Genomic DNA, 14,634 nt, shown 5'->3' with positions numbered 1-14,634 from the left:
CAGTGAAATACTGTACAGCCAAATACATTTGAATCATTCAATATACCTAACCTAACTATTAATACCTGTAAATCAAGTAATTATTAGGGCATAATGCAATAATAAAAGGAAAATAATATAATACATACAGTACAATACTGTGCATATATGAAATATACAGTACCATATGTACTGTACTATTATCATATTTACCCCTACTATAGACAAGTACATTTTCTATTATATAAAAAAAAAAACCCATTTTCTTCAACTGACTCATATTTTTAATGGGCAACTATTTTATTCTTGGCCTGACTGGCGAGTCACTTTTTGTATCATTTAAATCCTTTCGTAATATGAGGCGAAAAAATCTTCGCTTTTCGGTTTGCATCATGAAAATTTCATGTGTAGATAGATTCACGTCAAGAGGTATCATTGTACTGTCCAATTCCAGTTATCATGATATCAGGAAACTACAAATCCTTGACCTCCTCCATTCATATCCATTGAACGTGACTGTCTGCCACAGCATTTATTCAATTATTCAATCTGAAAGAAAAAGCAAAAGATTACAACAGCCAGACGATGACAATAAGAAGTTTGTCAGTATTGTCCAGTGGCCACAGTCAAAGTGAGGGTTGCTTGACCTGAGGTGGGTGGGGCCTACCCACCACTTGACAGGCAACTACATACAACGCATTAAAGGTTTCAATTGCCACTCCAGCTTCACTGAAGTCATACTCCTACTAAAGGACAATGGTTTATATTCCTGTAGGAACAAATACACTTTATAAACTTAGTGAGCTACCATACTCTCATAAAGAGCAGCCTATTTAGAATTTCTCTTCAAAAGAAACAAGAATAAAGAAGGTATCATGATGTGCTAGATTTAGGGTGATATTAATGCTACATAAAACTAAAGTATATTGATTTTGCTTGCTTTAACTACTACTGCATTGTCTCTATAAAAGGAAATGTTGACAATTTATAAAAACTTTGTATAGATTATTCATCAACTGTACTTTATCTCAAGTGTTCTACCCATATCCAAAGTATCCAAATGTAAATATGGAGCAAATGCAACAGGAAGATCACCAAAGGGTCATTGATGAAGTATCAACATATATCTAATTCTAACATTGAAAGCAACAGAATAGTTTAAATATATACTTCATTAACAGCAAGCAATTTCACAAAATTTAAAACTTCATGAATACTCATGATCTATAGGCCAATAAATTCAGCTGAAATTGCTATAGTTTTAAATATTAAAAAAAAAATGAGTAATGAATTCTATGAAAACTAAAGGGAAACTATATTTCACAAATTCATAAACTTTCCCAAGGAATAAAACATTACTATATCTGAAAACTTCTTCCAAAGGTAATCAAGTGGTGAGAAAATACTGTAATAAATCTGGAACTCATGCAAATGCTATAATCAAACACTTTTGACTATAAAAACAAGTTGAATTACCTAATAATTATAACGAATAATCAAGAATGTCTATACACAGTGCAGTACTACAAACCAATACTACCATTTGACATAATTAATATTTCACTAACTTTCATAAATAGTACTGTATACAGTACTTATACAGTACACCACATAACTCAGTTTGTGAATAGAATAGTTAATTACACTACAGTAATTATCATTACTAGCTAAGCTACAACTTTAGTTGGAAAAGCAGGATGCCATAACCCCTCGGACTCCAACAAGGAAGGTAGCCCATTGAGGAAACAAAATGAGATAAACTATTTATAAGAAATAATGAATAAAAAAACAAAATATTCTAAGATCAGTACCAACATTAAAATTAAAATTGACCTGTCATATATAAACTATGAAGAGAGACTTGTGAATCTGTTCAAAACAAAAACAAAATTTGCTCCAAGTTTGAACTATCATTTCCTATAATCTCTACCCTCAAGTTGAACAAAATAGTTAGTAGCAAAAGATTACAGAATACTGCCACCTAAAGAAGGTAGGTGTGCTTGAACTACCGTGCATCAAATTTTGTTGTAACTGACAAAGAATAAGATTACAGTACCTACTAGGAAGTAAAAAGCTTGATAAAAAAGCAGAAGTGAATCATTTTGTCTCTATGACAAATAATGCAAACTTCATTCATGCACAGTTTATATTTACCTATACTTATGTAAAGAGGAAACAATTTACATAATTGAATATACAAAGTTTGTATTACACAGTACTGTACTGTACATACAAATGTTATAGATGACCATACAAGGTAATTATCTTGCCCACGTCTACTTGCTGTGGCCTAAGCTCCTTGACTAAATATATTAATACCTTAAGGCATTCACTTCTTTCATAATCTTGACTTAACTGTTCTTAAGATAATTAACACCATCTGCACAAACTTAAAAAAACTCTTAAGCTCTTAATTATATGAAGCAAAATGAATCGCTCAACAAAATGTATAAAATTCTATCATAAAGAAAAATACATAAAAAGAACTCCTATATCTCCAAGAAAATTGCAGAGTGCAACAAATTAAACCAGTGCCATTTCTAGTTACTTACAAATAAAAAAAGCCAAAATATATATACAAAATAACACAATTAAAAGAGCAACGAACCAAAAAAACAGAAAAAAAAGAGGCAAGCACGAATGAGCATGACTTACATGAAGGGGAGAATAAGTCGGTGTCTGGGGGAAGCTGGGCAACCATGGGGTACGAGAGGGGATGAGGGGTGGCGGCCAGACCCATGCGAGGGTGAGAGGTGGGAGGGTGGGGCGGGGGATGTGTAGGGGGCAAGGGGGGCACCACAGGTGGTTGTACTGCCACGCCCTCCCTGCCTCCTGGCTTCTTTTTAAATTGAAAAGAGCGTTTCTGAGGTTTATATTTGGAGCGTGCAGCAGTCGGATCCTCTCTGTCTGTAGCGTCGGAATCATCCGAGGCTGATCCGCTCACCACTGAAATAACAACAGCGCGCCCTCAGTCACCCGACCACACCCACCCTGAACTACACCCAATCTTATGGAGGCCATTAAGGGTGATCATCTAACTACACATTCCCCCATTCATACCAGATACCTCTGAGACTAAAAACGATGGTACAGTATATAAGCTTCTACTCTTAAAAAATGACTTCAGGATTCCATAAACAGCGCATCTTCTTCAATGCTTCACATATGTCAGACAACAGAATCTCACAGACATTTTTTTCTAACAATAAATGACCTTAAGTTTTGTGGTATTTGACAGGAATGCTCAAGTCATCTATGATTTCCATTATCTATCCTCATAAATATATACATATGAAGAATAAAAAAATAAATCCTTGAATAAAAAACAATATTGATCAAAATCTTTTCTGCAATTGAGAATTAAAAGTTCATCACAGTAATAAGTTATCATGCATAAAATTTTTATATATGCCATGCATAAATCACAGGTGTATTATTCCATGCACAAAGAATTTATGATAGAGAAGGTAGATTTGAATAAAAATTGTAAACTCAAGACATCTTGATGATGCTTTAGTCAAAAGGAATATACAGTAAATGTTTTGAAGAATACAATGCACAGATCATAAGACTGACATTAAAGCTCACTTCATCACATACAGGAAGTCCTCTCCAACATAGCAGTAAACATTCTGATTACATATATTGTTTGCTACTAAATCCTTTCAATACAGTAATCAGCTAGCTATACAACACTTAATAAAACTTTCTTGTTTTAAACAAAATGCCTAAACCTCTGCATTCAACTAAGTTTGAAAATCAAGAACAAATTGATGAGGAAAATCTCCAGAACTTGATGGTAAAATATTGCTTACTCTAAAATTCTTCATTAGAAGTGTTGTTAGGTAATACAAAAACATTTTCAGGACTTAAAAATTATGTAACAAGTGAGCTTTAATCTTCTGTAGAACAAAAAAATAAAGATCAAGTTAAAATTTTTCAAAAGCATGCAGTGTTTGTGTATACAAAGGAAAGTGAAAACAATAATCTGGGAGATAACCCTCTATAATACTTGTGTAAATTATTAAGAAACTAAAAGTGAAGCTACACTGCAACTATTTGAGTAAAGCTGTAATTTTTGTGCACAAAAACTCTCAATGGGATTTATGAATTATTTTACCACAGCATTTAGGTACTGAGTTCAAGAAAGTAGAAGTCACCAAAAACATCCATTTTACACCATCTGACCATGGTTTTGTTAGGCTTTAAAGCACAAAAATTCAGCAATAGCTCCAAGTGACAAAACACAGCAGTAAGACCCATAGATAATGTATAGAAAGCTCACACTCCCATTCCAATTGGCCAAGACACACACAAGCTGCTGCAGACAGCAGCAACAGCAGCAGCAGAGTTCTATGGGTCATTAATGGTGCTGATCTTGTCACCAAAGGCAGGAGGAGTTACAGTACGGCTGGACATAGTGCTACCTCTGGTACCTTTTTCACTGGGGTCGAGTAAAAGCCTCTCATCCGAATACCGAGTACCAGGTCCTCCCTCAGCAACATAGAAAGAGGGTAGGGGGGGCACACGGGGGGCAGCTACAGGTATCGGGAGGCGCTTCTTTTTCATCCTCTTGGGCACAGCTTTGCGGTTGACTTTGTAGGAATCAGTACTACGACGTCGCTCAAGGGAACTCCATTCAGAGTCTGAGTCCGAGTACGCTACAATAGTGACGTACCCAAAGTTAGACCCTTCGTGACTTATCCTTACAGCTAATTCAGGTCACTTAGTATTACTTGATCTAATAAATTACAATTGTCCCACCACTAGCAAGAACTTACAACTGAAAACCTTAAAAGAGCCTGATTAAGTTTTGAAACCAGAGATTAAAAATTTCCGTCCTTTCATCACCAATTTAAGGGAAAAAACAGTAGCAAAATTTTGTAGCAACCAATTAACTTCATCATACAGAACATGTAAAATTGCTTATATGAGAAAAGATGAACAGATCTGATCTTGATCATTTCACCTTGTAATCACATTACTTCAAAATATAAACAACGCGCCTCAAACTGTGCACACGGTAAAAAAATGTACACAGAGACTATAAATCAGCTGTTAGTAAACTGCCCCCTGCCTACCATTCCCTTTCTTTAAATGTGAACGATTCTCAGAAAGTGCTCTAAACTATAGAAGGTCGATACATCCCCAAATATTTCTGGCTTGTTAAAAATTACAAAAGCAATGTGCAGAATGTAACTATAGTACATATGTAACCAAAGATGTTGGCTAAGTTATCTCCACTTTCCAAATAGTGTCAAACACAAAATTAAGCAGTGGGATTGCTTACTAAGTGTGTAAAGCAGGACGAAGTTACAAAAAAAAAAAAAGACTGAAACTCAAGATAGATTAAAGTAAAAAGATAGGCGAGTGTAAGAGAAACTGTACAAATTATCACAGTCTAGTGTAAATTAACCAAATTGCAAAACCTGTGCTACTTATATATAATGAATATGCATATTAAAAAATGTTTTACACAGGACTGGTATTAAATACACCACATTAAAAACATAAGCATAATTTTTACCGCATATCAGTAACTAATTTTGCATCAATTTCTCACAACTATAAAATGAGAAGGTTAATCATTATTGAACTTATGAAATACCTTAAACACTTTATTGGTATCTGGAGTAATTGTTAAAACTCCTGGAAACTAGTAAATAATGCAATACAAAAGGGGATGAATTGAGTTGACATTGAATTAGTGGCAATTTTTTAAAACGTTGAATCAATGACATATTCATTATCACTAGACTACAGAACAAAACTATCCTTGCATAACAAAATATTAGCAATAAAAACTGTACATTGGAAGTTATAGATAGAGGTGCAATTCATTGCAAGACAACCACATCATACATCATTGCTCTGTTAGCCTGGCATATCAACATCTGCTATCTTGAAGAGCCCAATCAAAGATGCTGGATTTCCATCCTTACTGAAATAATACTTATGGAAGGTTTACTCACACTGCATAAACTGGCATGAATTAAATTAATGTGAATGATCTTCATACCATATACCACCAATTTAAAATCTTCAAGTATAACGTTTCCAAATAAGTAATATTCCTCTAAAAATGTGAAATATACAACTGAAAAAATAAAATGGATTATTTCAATTCTTACCTAAAATATTTTCACTGGTTCTGTAGTATGAAACAAGCCTACCCTGCTGTAACCCAAGTCTCCTTTAAAGACTTAACTTGAAACAGTCTTTCTTTTCAATATTGTTAGTCATTCATTGAAAGCTTTTCAAGGATATCATTTATACATGGCCACTGAATATGGGGTAGGAAGGAGACCTATGTATTCTAGGTATTAAAATGATGAATCTTCTCAATTAATATTGTTGATTACACAAGGCCCAGGGCAGAGGGAAAGTGGTAATAAAATCATAAATTCCCACATGTATCACTTTACATAATAAAGTATAAAACAATCATGTCAATAGTTACATAAATATTGTCTCATATAATGTTAAGATGTGATTCTTCATTAAAGATTTCTGCTTACAAATTGCAAAACACTAACATCAGTTTCATTCATAAGACAAGAAGCTTATCATTAGGAGGAGATTTAAATTGAAAAACTATGCTTTAGAGATCTGTCAGCAAGGTGGCCAAAACTATTGAAAGAACCAAAGAAAACTGCAATTGGGATGCTTACAAAAAACTAGAAATAGTGTAATACCCATATCAATGTCAGTTCAATGTACGTCAGTTCACACTTTAAGTTGGTCATTCTTAAATATTAAGTACAAAATTCAATATGCGTTATGCCATTTTATGCATCCTTATTTTGGACTCTATTGCCAAACCATAATGAAAAACAATGATTTTTTTTTCAAAAATCACTTTATACACAAATTCATTATGAAAATATTATTACTGTTGCAAATATAGTATAAACGGAAAATATAATTACCCCTTAAGTATGAACAAAAACATGTGCCACATCTGACAACTTAATCTTGATTCTGTATAAGGCATACAGCACAGGTTCTACCATCTAAATTTATTGCTTTTGGAGCATTGTTAGCTTTTGTTACTTTGTCAAAAAAAAATTTCATTAATGGTTGTTACAGTATGATGCGCTTAATTTTATGACTTGTAACGAAAAATAAATGGGAAAGCTGAAATATCTCACTTAAAATGACAACAAGAATCACGATATCAAAAAATAACAAGCACAGCTCTGAATCAGGAACAGCTTTTCACTTGTTTCAGCAGAAAGAAAGCCTACTACTGCCAATGCACCCTACGGGTATGCCCATGCCAACAGGAACTGTTGGCTTCAATCCACAACAACAACAACAGCCGCCAATGCACCTTAGCGGTTTACCAGTTTTTTCGGTGTTGTATATATACATATTAGTTATCCTTTTGTATCAGCAATATGACATTTTAGCCATGTCTATCAAGAATCAAAGCTAGTGAATCTACAAGATATACAATTATAATGCAAGATATATTGGACACTATACAGAAATATGGGTGAAAAAGCTATAAACATTATGCATATCTGGCTCAGACAATAGTGTCAACCATTACCCATGATAAAGACAGCATTGTAAAATGTGTTACAGACAAGGCTTCATCATCTAAAACTTTGAATAAACGTGAATAGGAGCACAATCTATGATGAAATGGAATGCTTATTATCCCTTTGAATAAAAAGACAGACGCTTGAATAAATTCTTACAAGCAAAATGCTAATTCATGGGAAAGTCAAGTCCTTGTTCGAGGACTATATAAAATATCTGAGTGCAAAAGATACTTCCTTTGCCGCGAGTCATCGATGGCTTAATTGAACCAAAAAGTACTTTATTTTGCACATTAAAATTCAGGAGAAACCTATTGTTGCTGCAGAGGAATTTGTCGACTCCCTAAAAATTAGATGAAAAAAAAATTTCTCCAAAAATTATTTAATGATGCTGCGACATGATTATTTTCAAGAAAAAATGACCAATCATTCATTTATTTCTCAGGAGGAGAAAACTTTTCCAAGGTAGAACGTACCAAAGGATAAGCTAACAATAATGTTTGGGGTCAACGTTACTGGCGATCTAAAGCTTAAGCCATTGTTATTCTACATGCTTTTTATCCTGAGCCTTCAAAAACATCTCTACATCTATGGCTAATCCGAATGCATGGATTACCATGGCCATTTTTGAAGAATGGTTCAATGGCCATTTTATACCCTCAGTCAAGGAGTATCTCAAAGTAAAGAAATTTCCTTTCAAGTTAGGTTTATCTAATAATATCCACAGATATCTGAAGCATCTGAACAACCTGCACATGAATGTTGTTTTTTCTTGCCACCATCTCTCTTATATAACCCATGGACCAAGGTATTAAAGTGATATTCAATCGGTACTATTAAAGGCGTACCACCAGGCAGTTGATGTTACTTCTACACAAGACAGGATGAATATTCAGGAGTTTTGGAAGAGCTACAATACTCATCAGGCAGTGTTCAAAATATGTGCTTCATGGACCGAAGTGACTTGAACAAAAATGAATGGTGTAAAAAAAAAACTGTGCCTTCGAGGAATTTGGTATCCCTTAGTGAAGAACTGCAGATGGAGTTGGAAGAAGATTTTGGACAGTTGATTGAGGCTCACGAGCAACCAATGACAATCAAAAATTTGTTGGAGTTAAAAGAGCAATAATAAATTGAAAATGTTTTCTGATCTATAAACAAGTAACTTCAGGCTCAAAGAAATGCAGCAGGGTTATCACCAGTTAACCAAGTGTTTGTCAATCTTTGAGACCGTGAATCCTTAGCTGAACACTTTGCTAAAATGACTAATGGCATTGAAAATTTATTCCTGCCTTAAAGAACAATTTTGGACAACACAAAAAGGAATACTATCCAGTAAACAATAGATTAGTTCCTGGTAAGAGTAGAAAACGAAAGGCTAGAGTCATCACCTGATTTTGACATCAAGAAACCACTGCCACTGACGTCAGGTTTGACAAAAAGTAGAAACTGCAATTGCAGTTTAATCTTCACTACTAACCATGTTATCCTCATCCAACAACTAATTTCTTATTTCCAACTACAACTTCTTTAGTGACCAATATGAATAAAGAATGCCAATAACAAGGTAAAGTGACCATAATCAAAATTAGGCAACAATACCATCACAAATTCTCTATCTAATTCAAATGTTAAACCTACAGTACTGTACTGTCCCTATACTTCAGTTCATTATCAAGCCTTCATATTTAATTAGACATTACTGTGTCATGTTTAATGATGTTTATTAAAGCATTTTTATATTCTATTTTTCTATTTCTTGAGCATTTCAATAATTAACAATTACTTGTTTTACTTTTGGTTAGCATCCGCTGATTTCAAGGTCACGCTGCTGTATAGCATTGTGATTATGCACACACACAGTACAAATAACACGGAGTTACAGTATATAATTTTCTCAACATTCGAAATCTCTTCATAATGAATATTACATCAGCACCAATATGTTATAGGGTCTCTCTCTCTCTCTCTCTCTCTCTCTCTCTCTCTCTCTCTCTCTCTCTCTCTCTCTCTCTCTCGCGAAATATTTCTTTGGACATTAATAGAAATTCTTTGTATCATTACTCGATGTTTCGATTATGGTAGTAGGAGCGAATTGAAAGGAAATCACTTCATTTGCCACTCGCCTTCCGCTAGAAATATGACGTCATCAGACTTTTTTCCTTAAATTCACGATAAGTTGTACTATTTTTATAACTATGCTGATACAAACAACGAAAACACTTGATAACGTTACTCAGTGTTTCGATGATGGGAATACTGTAATAAGATTACTTGGTAACACGCCGAAAAGAAAACATTAAGATTGCCAGCGCACATCCGCCAGAAATATTACGTTACAAGACACGTGACGTAAACTCTACAAAGAATGACTTACAAAATATGTAAATTCCTTTACTTTTTTCTTGCAAGAAATTAAATAAAATGCTAACTTTGACTGGCCAGAGAGTAATGCATTGGATCCCTCTCTCTGGTTACGGCTTATTTTTTCTTTGCCTACACTTACACAGAATAGTTTGGCCTATTCTTTACATATTCTCGTCTTTCCTGATACACCTGACAACAATGAGATACTAAACACTTCTTCACCCAAGGGGTTAATTACTGTACTGCAATTTGTTCAGTGTACTTCCTCTTGGTAAAGGTAGGAGAGACTCTTTCGCTATGGTAAGTAGCTCTTCTAGGAGAACAACACTACAAAATTAAACCATTGTTCTCTAGTCTTGGGTAGTGCCATAGCCTCTGTACCATGGTCTTCCACTGTCTTGGGTTAGAGTTCTCTTGTTTGTCGAGCACACTATTCTATCTTATTACTTTTTTTTCTTCCTCTTGATTTTTTCGAAAGGGTGTGTTGGGGAGGCTTAATAGAAGGGTCATGGATGCCTGGTGGTTTATCAAGAGGTTGTCTTTTCCTTTTTCTGATTCTTTTTCTTCTCAAAACCATCCTTACTGTCCTCCCTTCACTTGAAGTGGCTATTCTGGAGGGTATTTAGCCTTACATGGTGTATCGGCTCCTCCATGTTGACCAGTTTTTCCGACTTTTTACTATAGTCTATGGGTATCATCAATCACTTTATTTATAATTCTGTACATATTGTTTTTGTTAATCTAGTTTTTAAGTATGATGTGTCTTTTCTATTTCTATCAATTCTTATGCTGTCTGGAGACATTGAGCGAAATCTGGGACCAGTACCTCCTAGATTTCGTCAATGTCGTCTTCTGTGTTGCAATATTTGTGGTCTTCATGCAAATATCCAAGACCTTACAGTTGCATCCAAACAGTAAGATATTCTTTTATGCTCAGATACTTTGGTTTCTAATATGACGCACTCATCTGAGCTTATAACTGGTTTTAAGAAGCCAATAATGTTGAAACGTGATGCCATCCCTAGGGCCAAGGGAATGGCGGTGTATATTAGGACCGAGTACCCTGCTTCTCATAAGTCCTGCTATCAATGTGGATGTCATGAGATTTAGGTAATAAAAGTTTGTGGCAGGCATAACAACTTTTATTTGTGTTCGATCTACCGGAATCCACACATGGATGATTCTATCTTCGATTGTCTTCTTACCATTATGGCTAAGATACAAGATGATGATAGAAAAGCTTCTTTTGTCTTTGTTGGTGATTTTAATGCTCACCATAGGGAGTGGTTAAGTTCTATCTCTCCTACCGATCGCCATGGCTTAAGAGCTTTAGATTTTGCCTCTGAATCAGGCTGTGAGTAAATCATAAATGAAGCTACTCACAGGTCTGATAATTGCTTGGACCTCATATACACTGACTCCCCTGGCGTTATAAATAGTAAGGTTGGTTCTCCAGTCGGGACATCTGATCATGCCTTGATTTCATTAGTAGTGAAGACTGAGCAGCCTGTCCCTGATATATCATACTCTTGTAAAAATTATATGAAATCCAAAGCAGACAGGAATGGGATTTTCCATGATCTTTTGTGCTTGAACTGGTCACAATTATATAGTAGCGTAGATCCTGTTGTCCCATTGAATGAGAATCTAGTCAACATAATTGATAGGCGTACCCCTTCTCGTGTGCTAAGGTACCGAGTGAAGGACAAAACGTGGTTCAATGATGATTGTAGACGTGCTTATTTGGAGAAGCAGGAGGCCTATCATCTTTGGAAGGGTAACAGATCAGATTTGACCTGGAACAACTATACTCAGATTCAAGCTTTTGTTCAGAAAGTTTATGCCTCAACTGAAAAGGAGTACAATTTAACCATAAAAGAAACCCTTTCTGGTACAGCTTTGGTGTAGATGCAACAGTTCCTCCTTCACTCAAACCAGATGGCTCAGTCACTCACTGTCTAAAGGAAAAGGCAACCCTTTTGGCTGATGTTTTTGACAGTAAACAGAGTAATGAAAAACTTGAACTTCCTCAATCCTGTTTTCCTGAGGCTAAACTAACTAGTTTAGCTTTTCAATCTTGTGAGATTAAAGCTCTGTTGATGGACCTTGATGCTTATGGAGGTGTAGACCCAAATGGTATTTTTCCTTTGTTTTTTATGGACAGCAGATTTCTTAGCTCCAAAGTTATCTGTTATTTTGCGCAGGTTAGCAAGAAGAGGAGCTTTTAGCACTTGTTGGAGAAGTCGTAATGTTACTCCTCTATGTAAATGTGTTTGTGGTAGCTCAAGTCCCACTAATTAGCACCCAATTTCCATAACTCCCATATTATCTAAAGTTTTTGAACGTCTTCTGGCAAAACGTATTAATAGGTTTGCTGAAGGTAATCATCTACTCCCTAGTTTGCAATTTGGTTTTCGTAAAGGCCTTGGAGCATGTGATGCCCTTCTTACAATCTCCAATGCTCTACAGAAATCCCATGATTGTGGTCAGGAAGTTCGTATGATTGGCCTTGATTTTAGTGCTGCCTTTGACCATGTTAATTATGAGGCCCTTGTTTTCAAACTCGAACAGTTGGGAGTGGGTGGGTCGTTTCTTAGCATTATTATTGATTTTTTAAGTAATAGATCTCAAAGAGTTGTTGTTGATGGGCACCATAGTGAGTATAGGAATGTGATATCCGGTGTTCCACAGGGTAGTGTTCTTGGCCCATTACTTTTACTACTATATACACATGACATGTGGTTTGGCCTAGAAAACAAGCTTGTTGCATATGCAGATGATGCTGCTCTCTTTGCATCAATTCCATCCCCTGAATGTAGATCTGGGGTTGCTGAATCCCTTAATAGAGATTTAGCTAAAATTAGTGCATGGTGCAAATTATGGGGTATGAAGTTGAATCCTAACAAAACTCAAAGTATTATTGTAAGTAGGTCAAGGATGGTGGCTCCTCAACATCCGGATCTCAGTATTGATAATGTTTCTTTAAATTTGTATGACTGTTTTAAAATTTTAGGTGTGATTCTCGACAGCAAATTTACTTTTGAGAAACACATTAGGTCTGTGTCTTCTTTAATTGCACAAAAAATTGGCTAATTGAGAAAGTATTACAAGATTTTTGGTGATCAATCTATTCTGAAGAAGTGTTTTAATTCTTTCATTCTACCTTGTTTTGATTATTATTCTCCTGTCTGGTGTTCAGCTGCTGATTCTCATCTCAATTTGTTGGACAGAAACTTACGGTCTATTAAATTTCTTATTTCTGATCTAGATATTAACCTTTGGCACCGTCTTTCAATTAGTTCATTATGCATGTTGCATAAGATTTTTCATAACTCTGACCATCCTTTACATTCAGATCTCCCTGGAAAATTTTATCCTGTTCGTAATACTAGGCAGGCAGTTAATTCTAATAGCCAGGCCTTCTCCATCAAGAGGCTCAATAATACACAGTATTCTAGAAGTTTTATTTCAGCTGTTACCAAGTTGTGGAATGATCTTCCTAATTGGGTAGTTGAATCAGTAGAACTTCAAAAGTTCAAAGTTGGAGCAAATGTATTCATGTTGACCAGGCTGACATGAGTCTTTTTATAGTTTATATATGACATATCTGTTTTTGACGTTGTTAATAGTTTATATAGGGCATATCTGTTTTGACGCTGTTACTGTTTTTAGAATGATATATTGTTAATTTATTCTCATCATTTATTTATTTCCTTATTTCCTTTCCTCAATGGGCTATTTTTCCTTGTTGGAGCCCTTGGGCTTATAGCATCTTGCTTTTCCACCTAGGGTTGTAGCTTGGCTAGTAATAATAATAATAATAATTACCAAGCAACCGTATTTCATTTTCATAATGTAAATGCAAATATAATTGTCCTATTAGTGTATTTTCTTTAGATAAATATCACTCTATTATCAGAGATTAAATTAATGTAACTAGCGCAGAGTTAAATATACGCTATGTAGTATCCATAACAACCGGTACAGACCCACAAAATACTTTGGATCGTTACTTGATATTTCGATAATGAGAATGCTAATACAGTACTTATCGTTAGCCTATTGAAAGGAAATCACTGTATTGCCCAGTCGCTTTCTGCCGGTAATATAACGTCACCAGACATATGGTATGAACATGTATTAAAACTTCTCTTAATGTACTTTTTAGTGAAAATGGATACTGTATATTATCAATACAAGAAAATGCAAATTTACCAAAATAAATCACTTTATTTTTAATACAAGAAAATAGATTATTACCAAGGAAATGTTTGTCCTGTTAGTGTAGTATTTCCAATAGACTTGTGACGTCATCACCCTGAAAAAAATTGTTGTAAAGTCAAACAGTCATAAGTCCCACATGTCACAAGTCGACGATTTTGCCAGTCATCTCTATCATGAGTTTTTAATTTTATACTTCTCTACTCATCATCTCCTACTTTGCACTTCATAATCCTCAGCCATGAACTGTAGGTCTGGGTGTTCAAACTCTTCCAGTGTCTTGTGGAGCCCAACTGAATGTTTGGTGAACTAATCTCTCTTGGGGACTGCAAAGAGCATGCTCAAACCATCTCCATCTACCTCTCATCATGATCTCATCAACATATGGCACTCGAGTAATCTCTCTTATAGTTTCATTTCTGATCCTGTCCTGCCATTAACTCCCAATATCTTTCTGAGGGATTTATTCTCAAATCTACTAAATCTATTGGAGAGCGTTTCATAGTCATACATGACTCAT

General features: G+C 35.0%; 1 protein-coding gene across 25 annotated transcripts in view; it reads right to left on the bottom strand.

The window, feature by feature from the left end:
• RhoGAPp190 (Rho GTPase-activating protein 190) overlaps positions 1 to 14,634 on the bottom strand; it is a 709,768-nt gene that overhangs the window by 139,752 nt on the left and 555,382 nt on the right. For 20 of the 25 annotated variants that reach the window (XM_068385117.1, XM_068385108.1, XM_068385124.1 and 17 more), the window contains 2 exons: positions 4,416 to 4,640; positions 2,635 to 2,925 (listed from right to left, as the gene is read on the bottom strand). The exons of 2 other annotated variants lie outside the window; for them this stretch is intronic. In XM_068385117.1, coding sequence (XP_068241218.1) covers positions 2,635 to 2,925; positions 4,416 to 4,640 — 516 coding nt within the window. The remainder of the gene's footprint in view (positions 1 to 2,634; positions 2,926 to 4,415; positions 4,641 to 14,634) is intronic. 3 more of the 25 variants (XM_068385167.1, XM_068385161.1, XM_068385205.1) reach the window with 2 other exon arrangements.

This window comes from Palaemon carinicauda, chromosome 1, assembly GCF_036898095.1.
Source record: "Palaemon carinicauda isolate YSFRI2023 chromosome 1, ASM3689809v2, whole genome shotgun sequence".
Lineage (NCBI taxonomy): Eukaryota > Metazoa > Arthropoda > Malacostraca > Decapoda > Palaemonidae > Palaemon > Palaemon carinicauda.
Note: the sequence above shows the minus strand (reverse complement) of the source record. Positions and strands in the feature narration are given on the sequence as shown.